The sequence below is a fragment of the Eucyclogobius newberryi genome, unplaced genomic scaffold (assembly GCF_026437365.1).
Source record: "Eucyclogobius newberryi isolate DKJ021-1_F unplaced genomic scaffold, fEucNew1.0.hap1 SCAF_5, whole genome shotgun sequence".
Taxonomy (NCBI): domain Eukaryota; kingdom Metazoa; phylum Chordata; class Actinopteri; order Gobiiformes; family Gobiidae; genus Eucyclogobius; species Eucyclogobius newberryi.
In genome coordinates this window covers 5,600,717-5,619,299 of record NW_027316167.1, presented here as the reverse complement: position 1 = coordinate 5,619,299, position 18,583 = coordinate 5,600,717, and the positions used below count along the sequence as shown (strand labels likewise).

At 50.3% G+C, this 18,583-nt stretch overlaps 1 protein-coding gene across 4 annotated transcripts in view; it reads right to left on the bottom strand.

Annotated features, from left to right (window-relative positions):
- Nucleotides 1–247: 247 nt before the first annotated feature.
- Nucleotides 248–18,583, bottom strand: part of arnt2 (aryl-hydrocarbon receptor nuclear translocator 2) — a 63,054-nt gene continuing 44,718 nt past the window's right edge. For all 4 annotated transcript variants that reach the window (XM_072464765.1, XM_072464766.1, XM_072464767.1 and 1 more), the window contains 10 exons: nt 18,424–18,558; nt 17,478–17,552; nt 17,155–17,306; nt 14,651–14,726; nt 8,064–8,187; nt 7,044–7,140; nt 4,699–4,837; nt 4,416–4,566; nt 3,403–3,548; nt 248–1,551 (listed from right to left, as the gene is read on the bottom strand). In XM_072464765.1, the coding sequence (XP_072320866.1) occupies nt 1,453–1,551; nt 3,403–3,548; nt 4,416–4,566; nt 4,699–4,837; nt 7,044–7,140; nt 8,064–8,187; nt 14,651–14,726; nt 17,155–17,306; nt 17,478–17,552; nt 18,424–18,558 (1,194 nt within the window). In that variant the 3' untranslated portion in view covers nt 248–1,452. The remainder of the gene's footprint in view (nt 1,552–3,402; nt 3,549–4,415; nt 4,567–4,698; nt 4,838–7,043; nt 7,141–8,063; nt 8,188–14,650; nt 14,727–17,154; nt 17,307–17,477; nt 17,553–18,423; nt 18,559–18,583) is intronic.

Here is an 18,583-nt window from a genome sequence, read left to right as displayed (position 1 = left end):
GGGGCCAGAAACCGTGCTGAGATTGTATGAACCAGGGCCGTTTCTAGCTTTCATGGGGCTCTAGGTTAATGTCTTTAGCGGCCCCTTCTTGCTCCATTAAAACAGATCAAATCATGGTATGTTAATGCGTTTAGGGCGAGATAATAGATCATTTGTGTCTTATAAATAGGCGAACACACAAAGCGGTTTGTGGAGACTCTACGTATGATGATGATGGTCAAAAACGGTCAGTGAAGATGGCATCGGAGACGTGTAACAAAGAAGAGTTTATTGCCACGAGCACGAGTCTGTTACACAAAAGAACGGGCACATTGGAGCACTTTATACAGGGCGGATCGTCACGGAGACGGACTAACTAATGCCAGTTACACATGTACCACACTGCACACAATATCATTAGATCTACACAAACATGTCCCATGTGAGCGGACGACGGTTACATAAAAATCAAACTTTATTTACAAAAACATTGAGTGGAGGTTTTAGCAAAAGCCCGAGTCTGACCCGTCACGCCCGCAGGCTCCGCCCCTCTACCCCGCCCCCTCGACAGCGGCGGGTCAGCGGGCGCGTCACAAGAACCACAGGAGGGTTCCACGTTCTCTTTTTGTGCTCGCTGTGATGACTTTAGCTTCATGGAAATGACGACACAGTGAAGCGGAGAGCTAGCCTGGCTAACCGCTCTGGAATGAGAGGGATTTTGTCTGGTTTTGTTTCTCTGGAGGCGTTCCCCGGACCAGAACCAGACCAGGAACCAAAGACGCTTCACCGCGTAGTCACAGGAGTCCCTGGGACGTCCTGAATATACTCTAGGACCCCCCAGACTCTCTGTGTTCGGGTTTGAGTGGCCAAAACTAACGTTATTATTCACCACAAAGAGCCAGATTAGACTTTTAACTTCAGACTATTCATAACAGAGAGTTATGCGATTAATAGAGAGTCTTTTATATTTGCGTGTGGTACATTTTAAACACATGTTAAATAGTCCTCTTCCCTCAGGACCACTTCACCATGTGGTTCTTGGTCTGATCGGAAAGTCTCAGAGAAGGAGCTAAAAAGAGTCCTCAGACCTCAGTCCAGTTCACAGCGGCTCGTGTGACCAAGCATCAAAAGAGTGGGACCCAGTGGGCGTGGCCAGGAGCTGGTTCCATGTTCTGATAGGCTCTCGGTTCCGCACGTGGTCCTCGGGTGAGTGTGAGCGCTGTGAGCAGAGCACCGTGATGAGAGGATGAGCACATGGAATGGTCAGTGAGCGTTGCCTTTGAATGAACAAAGTGTAATAATGTGCGTAAGTGATGCTTTACAAAGAGTCTCTGGGGCAGTTCTGTGCTGGGTGAATGCATGGAGTTCCACAGTTCAGCTGCAGGTTCCTGGGGGCCCAGAGGAGGTGGAGCTTCAGGATGAGGTATGTGCTGCTCATGACACTGAGGGAGGAGTCCGCAGGGAGGGGCGGGGCTACTCGGAAAAAGGAGGGAACATGCCCAGGTCTGCGAAGTCCTCGATGTTGTAGTTGGCTGTTCCCTGGGTGGGGTCTCCAGCCATCGGCAACATGTCCTGTGGAGGAGAACCATACGACTGTGAGAAGCACTACAGGAACCATACGACTGTGAGAAGCACTACAGGAAACATCCGACTGTGAGAAGCACTACAGGAAACATCCGACTGTGAGAAGCACTACAGGAAACATCCGACTGTGAGAAGCACTACAGGAAACATCCGACTGTGAGAAGCACTACAGGAAACATCCGACTGTGAGAAGCACTACAGGAACCATCCGACTGTGAGAAGCACTACAGGAAACATACGACTGTGAGAAGCACTACAGGAACCATCCGACTGTGAGAAGCACTACAGGAAACATACGACTGTGAGAAGCACTACAGGAAACATCCGACTGTGAGAAGCACTACAGGAACCATACGACTGTGAGAAGCACTACAGGAACCATACGACTGTGGGTGGAGTGTGTGTGTTGGGCCTCGCTCTGGGGGTGGAGTGTGTGTGTTGGGCCTCGCTCTGGGGGTGGAGTGTGTGTGTTGGGCCTCGCTCTGGGGGTGGAGTGTGTGTGTTGGGCCTCGCTCTGGGGGTGGAGTGTGTGTGTTGGGCCTCGCTCTGGGGGTGGAGTGTGTGTGTTGGGCCTCGCTCTGGGGGTGGAGTGTGTGTGTTGGGCCTCGCTCTGGGGGTGGAGTGTGTGTGTTGGGCCTCGCTCTGGGGGTGGAGTGTGTGTGTTGGGCCTCGCTCTGGGGGTGGAGTGTGTGTGTTGGGCCTCGCTCTGGGGGTGGAGTGTCACTCTGGGGGTGGAGTGTGTGTGTTGGGCCTCGCTCTGGGGGTGGAGTGTGTGTGTTGGGCCTCGCTCTGGGGGTGGAGTGTGTGTGTTGGGCCTCGCTCTGGGGGTGGAGTGTGTGTGTTGGGCCTCGCTCTGGGGGTGGAGTGTGTGTGTTGGGCCTCACTCTGGGGGTGGAGTGTGTGTGTTGGGCCTCGCTCTGGGGGTGGAGTGTGTGTGTTGGGCCTCACTCTGGGGGTGGAGTGTGTGTGTTGGGCCTCACTCTGGGGGTGGAGTGTGTGTGTATTGGGCCTCGCTCTGGGGGTGGAGTGTGTGTGTTGGGCCTCACTCTGGGGGTGGAGTGTGTGTGTTGGGCCTCGCTCTGGGGGTGGAGTGTGTGTGTTGGGCCTCACTCTGGGGGTGGAGTGTGTGTGTGTTGGGCCTCGCTCTGGGGGTGGAGTGTGTGTGTTGGGCCTCACTCTGGGGGTGGAGTGTGTGTGTTGGGCCTCGCTCTGGGGGTGGAGTGTGTGTGTTGGGCCTCACTCTGGGGGTGGAGTGTGTGTGTTGGGCCTCACTCTGGGGGTGGAGTGTGTGTGTTGGGCCTCACTCTGGGGGTGGAGTGTGTGTGATGGGCCTCACTCTGGGGGTGGAGTGTGTGTGTTGGGCCTCGCTCTGGGGGTGGAGTGTGTGTGTTGGGCCTCGCTCTGGGGGTGGAGTGTGTGTGTTGGGCCTCGCTCTGGGGGTGGAGTGTGTGTGTTGGGCCTCACTCTGGGGGTGGAGTGTGTGTGTTGGGCCTCGCTCTGGGGGTGGAGTGTGTGTGTTGGGCCTCACTCTGGGGGTGGAGTGTGTGTGATGGGCCTCGCTCTGGGGGTGGAGTGTGTGTGATGGGCCTCGCTCTGGGGGTGGAGTGTGTGTGTTGGGCCTCACTCTGGGGGTGGAGTGTGTGTGATGGGCCTCGCTCTGGGGGTGGAGTGTGTGTGATGGGCCTCGCTCTGGGGGTGGAGTGTGTGTGATGGGCCTCGCTCTGGGGGTGGAGTGTGTGTGATGGGCCTCGCTCTGGGGGTGGAGTGTGTGTGATGGGCCTCACTCTGGGGGTGGAGTGTGTGTGTTGGGCCTCGCTCTGGGGGTGGAGTGCGTTTTACCTGGAAGACCTCGCTCTGGCTGGGGGTGGAGTGCGTGTGCGTCTCTCCGCTCTGCTGAGTGTGGTGCTGGTTCTGCCACTGGGACCACACTTCACTGGGACGTCCCTGGAACTGTGCGCCGCTCTGACTTCCCTCTCCCGAGACGTCTGCACACAGGATGACATCACAGACTCTTAATGCAGTGTCACACATAGAAGAGTGTTTCTGAGGCCCGGCTCAAACGAGGGTTAGTTCGCCCGTGTCCCGTTCATTATTTCAGCTCTGCTCCTTCATCCGTGAGCACAGACAGTGGCTGAAGGTCGCTGAAGGTCGCAGGAGGTCGCAAGAGGTCGCTGAAGGTCGCAGGAGGTCGCTGAAGGTCGCTAAAGGTCGCTGAAGGTCACTGAATGTCGCAGGAGGGGGCTGAAGGTCACTGAAGGTCGCAGGAGGACGGGGAAAAGGTCGTAGAGTTTCCTGAGACGAAGCGAAAGGCGAGCCACAGTTTCCTCTGGGATTCGTTTGTGACGAAGCCTTGGAATCTCAAAGTGGATTTAGCACTGACGCATCTGCAGCAAAACTTTTACTCGGATAACTTTGCCGTATTATGAACATATTTGTACATTTTGAACACAGTGTGAATTAATTCAAGCCCTTTTTTCATAGTAAAACACCTGCTCATCAAAATGTCACGTTCAAACACAGAATAGAGGCAAATCTAAGTTAAATAAAAGTATACGATGAACTGGAAGTCGTTTTGTATTCACTCCAGCTTTAGCCACAGCGCCACAAACCTGGAAGTACTGTCTTTTTGTGACTTGTTGACATCAGCGTAACGATAAGATGTCTAATATCGATAGAATTTAGGTTTTATTCATGAAGCCCTGAGCGTGGAAACACACTCCGCCCCGAACACAACCGCTCTGAAGCGTTAAAACGAACCGGGGAACCGGTCGAAACGTGGCTTTTGAGTTCACCCATCACAGAATGGTTTGTCTTGTGTTGGCGCATTAATAATGATAAAGAATGAGCTTCACCGAAGGCGTTGGTGCGGCTGCTGAGCCCGGAGTAGGCGTTGCCGCTGGGCGAGGACGTGGCAGGCGATGACAGGGGGCTGTAGGAGGCGGGGTCCGTCTGGTAACTGTGTCCGGAGCTGATCCCGAACGGGCTGGACTGGGCTTTACCCGACTGTGGAGGAAGACGTCAATCAGTACGTTTTAAATGTAATATTATATCGCAATTTGATCATTTTGTTCTCTCGCTCTTGGCCACGCCCACACGTGAGCACCCTCTGGTCACGTGATCAGAGCGGTCACTGACCTGTCCGGAGAAGGGGGGGCGGGTCCCGGACCAGCCCACCTGACCGGGGTTCAGCTGCCGGGAGATCTGAGCCAGGTTTTGATTGGTCGATCCGGACGGCTGGATGTCGTTCACGCCCGGGACGTGGATCACGGAAGAACTGTGGACATGGGACACATACACAGGACTATACTTCACTTTATATACGAGAATGTAAACTATGTAAAGCAATTTCACCTTGACAAAATATGAATGTCAATGTTTTATTTGGTTTATTACAGTATAAACACTACAATATATTACATAATATATTACAATCTATTCAAAGAGGCAATTTGAGTCTGCAGCTCTTTAGATGATGCGATGTCCTCAGCAAAGGACATTTACTACAAACATGTTCTGAAATGTTCCAGTTCAAATGTGACAAATCTAAACATGGATTGAACTGGATTAGATATAGAAATGAGATGTGATGATGTAACTGTGAGGTCATCGTGTCATGTGATGATGTAACTGTGAGGTCATCGTGTCATGTGATGATGTAACTGTGAGGTCATCGTGTCATGTGATGATGTAACTGTGAGGTCATCGTGTCATGTGATGATGTAACTGTGAGGTCATCGTGTCATGTGATGATGTAACTGTGAGGTCATCGTGTCATGTGATGATGTAACTGTGAGGTCATCGTGTCATGTGATGATGTAACTGTGAGGTCATCGTGTCATGTGATGATGTAACTGTGAGGTCATCGTGTCATGTGATGATGTAACTGTGAGGTCATCGTGTCATGTGATGATGTAACTGTGAGGTCATCGTGTCATGTGATGATGTAACTGTGAGGTCATCGTGTCATGTGATGATGTAACTGTGAGGTCATCGTGTCATGTGATGATGTAACTGTGAGGTCATCGTGTCATGTGATGATGTAACTGTGAGGTCATCGTGTCATGTGATGATGTAACTGTGAGGTCATCGTGTCATGTGATGATGTAACTGTGAGGTCATCATGACATGTGATGATGTAACTGTGAGGTCATTGTGTCATGTGATGATGTAACTGTGAGGTCATCGTGCCATGTGATGATGTAACTGTGAGGTCATCGTGTCATGTGATGATGTAACTGTGAGGTCATCGTGTCATGTGATGATGTAACTGTGAGGTCATCGTGTCATGTGATGATGTAACTGTGAGGTCATCATGACATGTGATGATGTAACTGTGAGGTCATCGTGTCATGTGATGATGTAACTGTGAGGTCATCGTGTCATGTGATGATGTAACTGTGAGGTCATCGTGTCATGTGATGATGTAACTGTGAGGTCATCGTGTCATGTGATGATGTAACTGTGAGGTCATCGTGTCATGTGATGATGTAACTGTGAGGTCATCGTGTCATGTGATGATGTAACTGTGAGGTCATCGTGTCATGTGATGATGTAACTGTGAGGTCATCGTGTCATGTGATGATGTAACTGTGAGGTCATCGTGTCATGTGATGATGTAACTGTGAGGTCATCGTGTCATGTGATGATGTAACTGTGAGGTCATCGTGTCATGTGATGATGTAACTGTGAGGTCATCGTGTCATGTGATGATGTAACTGTGAGGTCATCGTGTCATGTGATGATGTAACTGTGAGGTCATCGTGTCATGTGATGATGTAACTGTGAGGTCATCGTGTCATGTGATGATGTAACTGTGAGGTCATCATGACATGTGATGATGTAACTGTGAGGTCATTGTGTCATGTGATGATGTAACTGTGAGGTCATCGTGCCATGTGATGATGTAACTGTGAGGTCATCGTGTCATGTGATGATGTAACTGTGAGGTCATCGTGTCATGTGATGATGTAACTGTGAGGTCATCGTGTCATGTGATGATGTAACTGTGAGGTCATCATGACATGTGATGATGTAACTGTGAGGTCATCATGACATGTGATGATGTAACTGTGAGGTCATCATGACATGTGATGATGTAACTGTGAGGTCATCGTGTCATGTGATGATGTAACTGTGAGGTCATCATGACATGTGATGATGTAACTGTGAGGTCATCGTGTCATGTGATGATGTAACTGTGAGGTCATCGTGTCATGTGATGATGTAACTGTGAGGTCATCATGACATGTGATGATGTAACTGTGAGGTCATCGTGTCATGTGATGATGTAACTGTGAGGTCATCATGACATGTGATGATGTAACTGTGAGGTCATCGTGTCATGTGATGATGTAACTGTGAGGTCATCGTGTCATGTGATGATGTAACTGTGAGGTCATCGTGTCATGTGATGATGTAACTGTGAGGTCATCATGACATGTGATGATGTAACTGTGAGGTCATCATGACATGTGACACACCTGAAGTTCTTCCCCGAGTGTCCCTGTGTGAAGGAGCTCTGGGAGTACAGCTGACCTCCTGCTGTGGACGACGGGACCAGCATCTTCTTGTCCCCGGCTGGACACAAGAGACGACAGTGACGACGCGTACGAACACACGCTACGCTAGACTGGACTGTGCTGGACTGGACTGTGCTGGACTGGACTGGACTGGACTGTCCACTGTCCAAACATAACTAGCGCTGTGAGTCCAGTGTTTGACCCTCTGTGTTCTCCACCAGGGTCATGGTCATGGAGACGATGAGGTCAGAGCGCCCTCTACAGGTCGGACTCACTGAACTAAAACCCAGTGACGATCAATATATTTGGAATTTTGCAAAGAAATATAAACACATTATCACAGAAAAGCAAATTCTTTAGGTTTATAATTCCGCTTCCTGTTTAACTGATGACATCACACTAGGAAATTACCCAGAAAACACTGGGCCAAACTCATTTAATGTCATGCCATAAAAAATGTATATATGAAACTATATGAGACTTTATTTCGTTGAAATTATGTTTAGAGTCAAAAAAGTTGTTTCTTTGTGTAAATTCTGCATAAACTGTGATGTCACTTCCTGTCCCTGGTGTGATGTCACTTACTGTCCCTGGTGTGATGTCACTTCCTGTCCCTGCTGTGATGTCACTTCCTGTCATTTTCTACATATTTTCCACGTTTTCTCCACAAATACCAGCTCGATTGGTGTAAAACTCTAATGTATAAGTACAACATGTATAAACACACCATCCCAGAACGACATACACACTCTCACAGCCAGGGGGCAGTAGTGATGACACACACACTCTCACAGCCAGGGGGCAGTAGTGATGACACACACACTCTCACAGCCAGGGGGCAGTAGTGATGACACACACACTCTCACAGCCAGGGGGCAGTAGTGATGACACACACACTCTCACAGCCAGGGGGCAGTAGTGATGACACACACACTCTCACAGCCAGGGGGCAGTAGTGATGGTGCGGAGTGTAGAACGTACAGTTGGAGATGGCGGAGTACATCTCGGCGAAGCGTGGGTCTCGGTCCTGAGGAAACAGCCCCTCAGACTTGTCCATGTTCTTCCCGGCCTCGTGCACCCCGCCGCTGACCCCCGCCACCGGAACCTGAGGGCCCCGCCGCCGCCGCCGGCAACCGCACATGTTAGGCAAGAACGGCAAACGCACAAACGCGCCGCGACACTTTTCTTCAGGTCAGTAACGAGCGATGTTGTTCGCCGCGCATCATCGAGAATGACTCAGCGGACGCGTTTAGAAGTGAGTACCGTCACGTCAAAGTATTATTCAAGTCGCAGTAACTCATGTAAGAGTAAAGAAAAGTATTTGGGGAACTCGAACGGGAGTAATTGTAAAAGTACCGTAATTTCCGCACTATAAGGAGCACTTAAAAGCCTTTCATTTTCTCAAAAAACGACCTTATATTCCGGTGAGCCTTATATATGAAAAATGATTGAAAATAGACCCTTCATTGAAAGTGCGCCTTATAGTGCGGGAAGTACAGTAACTGTTGAGGAAATGGCTAGCTGTTGCACACACGCACACGCACACGCACACACACACACGTACACGTTTCACACTGAGAGGTTTAAGCACCTCGTACAGGTGCTCCACATCTCGCTTCAATCACAGCTTTTGTCATAAAAAAGTTTCTCTATTTTTAAGTGTTTTAAAGTTTATTAAAGTTACTCTCACAGATACTCCTACAGTTACTCTTATAGTTACTCCTACAGTTACTGACACAGTTACTCCTACAGTTACTGACACAGTTACTCCTACAGTTACTCTCACAGTTACTCCTACATTTACTCTCACAGTTACTCTTATAGTTACTCCTAAAGTTACTGACACAGTTACTCCTACAGTTACTCTCACAGTTACTCCTACAGTTACTGTCACAGTTACTCTTATAGTTACTCCTACAGTTACTCTCACAGTTACTCCCCCAAATGCTTCTTGTCTCTTACTTGAGTCATTATTCGGGTCATTACTTTGTACTTGTACTTGAGTAGTATCTGTTAAGTGACTGTACAGTTTTGCTCAGTTTGTTTTCAACACATTCTTGTCCAGACAAAGTGAAGTGACTAATGAAGCGTGCGATGCAATAAACAGTCTGGTCATCATTTCCACGACCGCCTCCAGTGTGCTGTGCCGTGTGCTGTGCCGTGTAGCGTGTGGTGGTTCTGTGGACGACCGTGTAGCGTGTGCTGTAGTGTGTGCTGTAGCATGTGCTGTAGCATGTGCTGTGGCGTGTGTTCTGGCGTGTAGCGTGTGCTGTGACGTGTAGCTGTAGCCTGTGCTGTGGCGTGTAGCGTGTGCTGTGGCATGTAGCATGTGTTGTGGCATGTAGCATGTGTTGTGGCATGTAGCATGTGCTGTAGCGTGTAGCATGTGCTGTGGCATGTAGCATGTGTTGTGGTGTGTAGCATGTGCTGTGGCATGTAGCATGTGTTGTGGCGTGAAGCATGTGCTGTGGCATGTAGCGTGTGCTGTGGCCTGTAGTGTGTGACGTGTGCTGTAGCGTGTGCTGTAGTGTGTGCTGTAGCATGTAGCGTGTGCTGTAGCATGTAGCGTGTGCTGTGGCATGCAGCGTGTGCTGTGACCTGTAGTGTGTGCTGTGGCCTGTAGCGTGTGCTGTGACGTGTGCTGTAGCGTGTGCTGTAGTGTGTGCTGTAGCATGTGCTGTGGCATGCAGCGTGTGGTGGTTCTGTGGACGACCGTGTAGAGTGTGCTGTAGTGTGTGCTGTAGTGTGAGCTGTAGCATGTAGCGTGTGCTGTAGTGTGTGCTGTAGCATGTAGCGTGTGCTGTAGCATGTAGCGTGTGCTGTGGTATGCAGCGTGTGGTGGTTCTGTGGACGACCGTGTAGCGTGTGCTGTGGCATGTAGCGTGTGTTGTGGCATGTAGCATGTGCTGTAGTGTGTAGCATGTGCTGTGGCATGTAGCATGTGTTGTGGCGTGTAGCATGTGCTGTGGCATGTAGCGTGTGCTGTGGCCTGTGGCGTGTGCTGTGGCCTGTAGCATGGGCTGTGACGTGTGCTGTAGCGTGTGCTGTGGCGTGTAGCGTGTGTTGTGGCGTGTAGCGTGTGTTGTGGCGTGTAGCGTGTGCTGTGGCCTGTAGCATGTGCTGTGGCCTGTAGCGTGTGCTGTGGCGTGTCCTGTGGCATGTGCTGTGGCGTGTAGCGTGTGTTGTGGCGTGTAGCGTGTGTTGTGGCGTGTAGCGTGTGCTGTAGTGTGTAGCGTGTGCTGTGGCATGTAGCGTGTGTTGTGGCGTGTAGCATGTGCTGTAGCGTGTAGCATGTGCTGTGGCATGTAGCATGTGTTGTGGTGTGTAGCATGTGCTGTGGCATGTAGCATGTGTTGTGGCGTGTAGCATGTGCTGTGGCATGTAGCGTGTGCTGTGGCCTGTAGTGTGTGACGTGGCCTGTAGCGTGTGCTGTGGCCTGTAGCATGTGCTGTGACGTGTGCTGTAGCGTGTGCTGTGGCGTGTAGCGTGTGTTGTGGCGTGTAGCGTGTGCTGTGGCCTGTAGCATGTGCTGTGGCCTGTAGCGTGTCCTGTTGCGTGTGCTGTGGCATGTGCTGTGGCGTGTGCTGTGGCGTGTAGCGTGTGTTGTGGTGTGTAGCGTGTGTTGTGGCGTGTAGCGTGTGCTGTAGTGTGTAGCGTGTGCTGTGGCATGTAGCGTGTGTTGTGGCATGTAGCATGTGCTGTAGCGTGTAGCATGTGCTGTGGCATGTAGCATGTGTTGTGGCATGTAGCATGTGCTGTGGCCTGTAGTGTGTGCTGTGGCCTGTAGCGTGTGCTGTAGCGTGTGCTGTAGCGTGTGCTGTAGCATGTAGCGTGTGCTGTGGCATGCAGCGTGTGGTGGTTCTGTGGACGACCGTGTAGAGTGTGCTGTAGTGTGTGCTGTAGTGTGAGCTGTAGCATGTAGTGTGTAATGTAGTGTGTGCTGTAGCATGTAGCGTGTGCTGTAGCATGTAGCGTGTGCTGTAGCATGTAGCGTGTGCTGTGGCATGCAGCGTGTGGTGGTTCTGTGGACGACCGTGTAGCATGTGCTGTGGCCTGTAGCATGTGCTGTGACGTGTGCTGTAGCGTGTGCTGTGGCGTATGCTGTGGCGTGTAGCGTGTGTTGTGGCGTGTAGCGTGTGCTGTGGCCTGTAGCATGTGCTGTGGCCTGTAGCGTGTGCTGTGGCGTGTAATGTGGCATGTGCTGTGGCGTGTGCTGTGGCGTGTAGCGTGTGTTGTGGCGTGTAGCGGGTGTTGTGGCGTGTAACGTGTGCTGTGGCGTGTAGCTGTAGCGTGTAGCCTGTGCTGTGGCGTGTAGCGTGTGCTGTGACGTGTGCTGTAGCGTGTGCTGTGGCATGTAGCGTGTGTTGTGGCAAGTAGCATGTGCTGTAGCGTGTAGCATGTGCTGTGGCATGTAGCATGTGTTGTGGCGTGTAGCATGTGCTGTGGCCTGTAGCGTGTGCTGTGGCCTGTAGCGTGTGCTGTAGCGTGTAGCGTGTGTTGTGGCGTGTAGCGTGTGCTGTGGCCTGTAGCGTGTGCTGTAGCGTGTGCTGTGGCATGTAGCGTGTGTTGTGGCGTGTAGCTTGCGTTGTGGCGTGTAGCGTGTGCTGTGGTGCGTAGCTTTAGCGTGTAGCCTGTGCTGTGGCGTGTAGCGTGTGCTGTAGTGTGTAGCGTGTGCTGTGGCGTGAAGCGTGTGACGTGGCGTGTAGCGTGTACTGTGGCGTGTGCTGTGGCGTGAAGCATGTGACGTGTGCGGTGGCGTGTAGCGTGTGCGGTGGCGTGTAGCGTGTGCTGTGGCGTGTAGCGTGTGCCGTGTAGCATGTGCTGTGGCGTGTAGCGTGTGCTGTGGCGTGTGCTGTAGCGTGTAGCGTGTGCTGTGGCGTGTAGCGTGTGCGGTGGCGTGAAGCGTGTGATGTGTGCGGTGGCGTGTAGCGTGTGCTGTGGCGTGTAGCGTGTGCTGTGGCGTGTAGCGTGTGCTGTGGCGTGTGCTGTATCGTGTAGCGTGCGTTGTATATTTGTGCTGAGAACATGGATCGTGATCGTCCTGTGCTTCACAAACACGCTCTGACTCACACGACGTTTGCAGATTTTCCGTGCTTGATTTGCACAATAAATGTCTCAAATAGTTGTTTAATCAGGACTTAAGTATCTGAGATTATGGCATCAGCGAGAAAGAGTTTGATTATTTTAAAATGATGTTATGTCTTATTTTTATCACAGCCTTTGAAACGAAATGAAGAAAATGTGTTTTGGAATTCTTCTTTTCCTTGTCACGCACTTCAGTCCTCCACAGTACTGCAGTTCTTCTCAAACAGGGGTAACGTTTACTTTCATTACATTAGATACATCATAGATTACATACATATACATATACTCTACATACTCTACATACTGGTACTTGACCTTTGGGTGTAACACTTGTAATTTATGTGTATGAAAATATTTTCACCTGATAACAAGAAAATGAATGTCACGTCGAGTTCCATATGTGTAAATACATAAATCCCATGTTCAGCTTCGCCTGGTTTGGCCCTGTTCTAGACCTCGTGTACAGGCTGTTCTAGACCTAGGGTACAGGCTGTTCTAGACCTCGTGTACAGGCTGTTCTAGACCTCGTGTACAGGCTGTTCTAGACCTCGTGTACAGGCTGTTCTAGACCTCGTGTACAGGCTGTTCTAGACCTCGTGTACAGGCTGTTCTAGACCTCGTGTACAGGCTGTTCTAGGCCTCGTGTACAGGCTGTTCTAGACCTCGTGTACAGGCTGTTCTAGGCCTCGTTTACAGGCTGTTCTAGGCCTCGTGTACAGGCTGTTCTAGACCTCGTTTACAGGCTGTTCTAGACCTTGTGTACAGGCTGTTCTAGACCTCGTGTACAGGCTGTTCTAGGCCTCGTTTACAGGCTGTTCTAGCCCTTGTTTACAGGCTGTTCTAGACCTCGTTTACAGGCTGTTCTAGACCTCGTGTACAGGCTGTTCTAGACCTAGTGTACAGGCTGTTCTAGACCTCGTGTACAGGCTGTTCAAGACCTTGTGTACAGGCTGTTCTAGACCTCGTGTACAGGCTGTTCAAGACCTTGTGTACAGGCTGTTCAAGACCTTGTGTACAGGCTGTTCTAGGCCTCGTTTACAGGCTGTTCTAGGCCTCGTTTACAGGCTGTTCTAGACCTCGTTTACAGGCTGTTCTAGGCCTTGTTTACAGGCTGTTCTAGACCTCGTGTACAGGCTGTTCTAGACCTCGTGTACAGGCTGTTCTAGACCTCATGTACAGGCTGTTCTAGGCCTCGTTTACAGGCTGTTCTAGGCCTCGTTTACAGGCTGTTCTAGACCTCGTTTACAGGCTGTTCTAGGCCTTGTTTACAGGCTGTTCTAGACCTCGTGTACAGGCTGTTCTAGACCTCGTGTACAGGCTGTTCTAGACCTCATGTACAGGCTGTTCTAGACCTCGTGTACAGGCTGTTCTAGGCCTTGTGTACAGGCTGTTCTAGACCTCGTGTACAGGCTGTTCTAGGCCTCGTGTACAGGCTGTTCTAGACCTCGTGTACAGGCTGTTCTAGACCTAGTGTACAGGCTGTTCAAGACCTCGTGTACAGGCTGTTCTAGACCTTGTGTACAGGCTGTTCTAGACCTCGTGTACAGCCTGTTCTAGACCTCGTTTACAGGCTGTTCAAGACCTCGTGTACAGGCTGTTCTAGACCTTGTGTACAGGCTGTTCTAGACCTCGTGTACAGCCTGTTCTAGGCCTCGTTTACAGGCTGTTCAAGACCTCGTGTACAGGCTGTTCTAGACCTTGTGTACAGGCTGTTCTAGACCTCGTGTACAGGCTGTTCTAGACCTTGTGTACAGGCTGTTCTAGACCTTGTGTACAGGCTGTTCTAGACCTCGTGTACAGGCTGTTCTAGGCCTCGTTTACAGGCTGGACTTGGGTCAGGGGGTAAAATCAGCACAAAAACATCATAACGTCTTTACATTCTGAAACCTGAACACTTCGCTCACTGTACAGGAAGCTCTGTAACACGTACAGGAAGCTCTGTAACACGTACAGGAAGCTCTGTAACACGTACAGGAAGCTCTGTAAAACGCACAGGAAGCTCTGTAAAACGCACAGGAAGCTCTGTAACACGCACAGGAAGCTCTGTAACACGCACAGGAAGCTCTGTAACACGTACAGGACGCTCTGTAACACGTACAGGAAGCTCTGTAACACGTACAGGAAGCTCTGTAACACGCACAGGAAGCTCTGTAACACGCACAGGAAGCTCTGTAACACGCACAGGAAGCTCTGTAACACGTACAGGAAGCTCTGTAACACGCACAGGAAGCTCTGTAACACGCACAGGAAGCTCTGTAACACGCACAGGAAGCTCTGTAACACGTACAGGAAGCTCTGTAACACGTACAGGAAGCTCTGTAACACGCACAGGAAGCTCTGTAACACGTACAGGAAGCTCTGTAACACGTACAGGAAGCTCTGTAACACGCACAGGAAGCTCTGTAACACGTACAGGAAGCTCTGTAACAGTATTTTATGTACGTGCTGGTTGACTTTGCAATTGCTTGGATCAGAGTTCGTACCTGGGACAGATCGTACGCACTGAGCCCGTCTCTCTGGTGCACCTCCAGCTCGGCCTGCTGCTGCTGCTGGAGCTGCCTACAACACACACACAGGAAGAAATGTGAAGACACGTGAAGAAGACACGTGAAGAAACGTGAAGAAGACATGTGAAGAAGACACGTAAAGAAATGTGAAGAAATGTAATGAAACCAAAAAGGTTTATATTGTTCATATTTTTGGCCGATAAAGAAACATAAAACAAGACAAAACAACAACAAAAACACCTTAAATTTAGAGATCTCAACTTGAAACTTTCCACTGACATAAATGTGTGTGAAATCATATAATGTTTTCATAAATATGGCAGTTTGTGTGTAAAAATGACCCAAACTGCACCTATTTGTGACGCACACAAATCTGAAAAATAAACATGTTTAAACTTCCTGCTTCGTTTTGACGTATTAGACACAAACACATTTAAAGAGAGGGTTTTGATTTCTCCGTTTGTGTCGGAGCAAGCTGGATTTCACAGAAAATTGGCATAATATATTCAAATTTTGTAAAAAAATGTTGGCGTTAAAACTTAAATAATCAGTCTTTGAAGTAAATATGAACAAATCCTTCTGTACGGTACAGGATGGTGCAGTTTGGTGCTACTTTAAGGGCTGATCTTTAAGTCTCTGCGGGAGAAAAACGCACTTTGAAGTCAAATCTATGCGTGCAAGTGGATCAAATGAAATAAAACACTTTAGAAAGTTGCTGGCCTTGAGGCAAAATGTCAGGCATTCATAACCCGGCCTCTCCACAGTTACAGCGTGAAGTACACACGGGTAATTACTGCACCAGAGGCAGGAAAAGTACTGAGGCTGCTGAACGCCACACGCAGCTTTCTCTGCTTTTCTGATCGTAAATGAAACGAGTGAGAAATGTTCCGTCCGGCGCCGGTTTGTGACATCTATAAAAGTGCAATGTTCTGACTCGTCCTCACACGCGCCGCACATGTCAGGACTCTCCACTCAGAGCTCACCTTGGAACTGAAAGGCCGCTAAAGCTTTCACCGCGGCCGTCCATTAGCGCCGACTGCACTTGTGGACACTTACCACGCCGACGGTGCTGCCCAAAACCGCACACTGATCACAAAGCGATGGACATTTATGAGATCTTCATGAAATGAGAGCGCGTGGCCGTGTCAGGAGTGTCCCAGAGAAACAGCATTAGAGGATAAAACAACCCGATAATCACAAGAAGGACACACGTTTACAGACAAGGCTCAGATCGGCCTCGAAAAGGAAAACGCTCAGGTCTCATTGATGTTTTACACCTGGTAAAGCAAAGGTTCATAAATCAATCAATGAAATGCCTCTCAATGTAATTTAAAGATGCACTATGTAACGTTTTTCTTAGAGTCCGCTACGAGCTCGCCTGCATGGAGATGTTATTCACACAATCGATGCTACTGCCCTCTTGAGGACAAAAGCTGCATGTTCACTGTGGGCACTGCCAACACAAAGTCTCAAAACTAAGATTCCTCTTCTGTCACGTCCCAAAGACGCTGTTTGTCCAGAAATGTGTGACTGTGGTCAGGAGGGGCCAGTGGACTTACAGACTGAGGCTGAGCGGTTTGTTTCAGGTCATTAGCAGCTAATGCTAATGCTAGTTCACATATTATTGCGTGGCTATGCTAAGAAACGTTAGTCTACTAACGGCAGTTTTAAGGAGCCTCATTTCCAACTGTCCTGGAGGTATAGTTTAGGATCAGACACAAAGTCTTTGCTTTTGAAAGTTTTGAGGGGGGTGCCCTGTGCAGAGGGCGTGTCCGGTGCAGAGGGCGTGTCCGGTGCAGAGGGCGTGTCCGGTGCAGAGGGCGTGTCCGGTGCAGAGGCTTGTGGACGAGGAAGAGCAGATGGTCCACAGAAGTTTGTTGTGGCACGTTGTGACTGCAGGGACCCCAAGACTTCCCCCTCCCCAGACACTTCCTCCAGCTCCTCCGGGGGATCCCGAGGCATTGCCAGGCCAGCCGAGAGACATAGTCTCTCCAGCGTGTCCTGGGTCTCCCCAGGGCCTCTTCCTGGTGGGACATGCCTGAAACATCTCTCGAGGGAGGCACCCAGGAGCCATCCAGAACAGATGCCCGAGCCACCTCAGCTGGAGGAGCAGTGGCTCTACTCCGAGCTCCTCACCCTATCTCTAAGGGAGCGCCCAGCCTCCCGGGGGAGGAAACTCATTTCGACCGCTTGTATCCTCGATCTTGTCCTTTGGGTCATTAAAGGTGAGAGAAGGAACTTTGCGTTTGGACTCAGCTCCTTCTTTACCACAACAGTCGATGCAGCGACTGCATCACTGCAGCTGCTGCACCGATCCAACTGTCAATCTCACGCTCCTTCACTCGTGAACAAGATCCCGAGATACTTGGCCTCCTCGTCTTGGGGCCAGGACCTCCCTCCCACACATGTTGATCATGTTGATCTCATAAGTATGAATCATCTGGATGAAGTATTCCTTCACAGAGCGTGTGAGTCCGTACTTGACGTTGGTGTTGGTGCAGATGATGTACTCGATCTCGTCGGAGTACGGGTTCTGGAAGGTGAAGCTGCTGGTGCGGATCAGCATCCACTCCCTGTTCTTCATCCTGAAGCGGTACATGACGGACAGCACCTGACCCTTCAGCTTCACCACCTGTCAGTCAAAGACAGTGTGATATTATGTACTTTCATCTTTACAGTGGAGACAGAAGAGCAGCTAAAGCTAAAGCCGTCTTAAAAATACCACACATTACATTAGAACATTTTATTTGTGAATTTGTCTCAGAGGGGTCAGAGGGGTCAGAGGATGCAGAGGGGACAGTACCTGCTGGAAGCTCTCCCGTAGGTGGCTCTGGTCCTCTGGGTGGCAGAACTCCAGGATGTCTTTGCCCAGTAAGTCCTGCACAAACACACACACACGTGTGTTTACCCCTTTATTTATTCCATGTCTTTTACTTTTCATCTACAGCATTTTAGTTTGACATTTTGTTTATAATTAACAATTAGTCTGAAAATGTCAGAATCCAGGAAACAGCTTCATTAAATATAATATATAATATAATAAAAGACACTTTGTTCATTTCATGCAAAGCAAATGAATCCTCCACATGTCAAAATGCAATTATAAAACTGCACATGTTTCACAGATAAAGTCACATAAAGCACATGTGAAAGTGAGAGAACCTTTGTGCTCTTTAAAGTGCCTCATAATCACAGACACCTTAATATTACAATGTTTATTCTCAAACCGTTAACACTAAACTGAGACATCTTGACCTTCCTGTAAGTGCTGCCGGCTGTAAAGCTGTGGACACTGAGCAGAGCACATGCTAGTGTCATGTGCTGCGTCTACACGCGTGTGCAGGGAACATGCGGCTCTATATGTTTGAGAGAACATCCAGTGTGCAGTGTGCGGTGTGCGGCGTGCAGTGTGCGGCATGCGGTGTGCGGCATGCAGTGTGCGGCGTGCAGTGTGCGGCGTGCAGTGTGCGGCGTGCAGCGCGCGGCGTGCAGTGTGCGGCGTGCAGTGCGCGGCGTACAGTGCGCAGTGTGCAGTGTGCGGTGTTCAGTGTGCGGCGTTCAGTGCGCGGCGTACAGTGCGCAGTGTGCGGTGTTCAGTGTGCGGCGTGCAGTTTGCGGCGTGCAGTGCGCGGCGTTCAGTGCGCGGCGTACAGTGCGCAGTGTGCAGTGTGCGGTGTTCAGTGTGCGGCGTGCAGTGTGCGGCGTTCAGTGTGCGGCGTGCAGCGTTCAGTGTGCGGCGTGGGGCTGACCTGGGGCTGGTACCCGATGACGTTGATGCAGCGCGGGTCCACAAACGTGATGATGCCGTCTGAGTTGTGTCTGGATAAGAACTCGGTGGGCACTGCCAGGCCGTTCATGTCCATGGAGACCGGGGAGCTGGTCACCTGCAACACAGACCAGAGCTGAGAG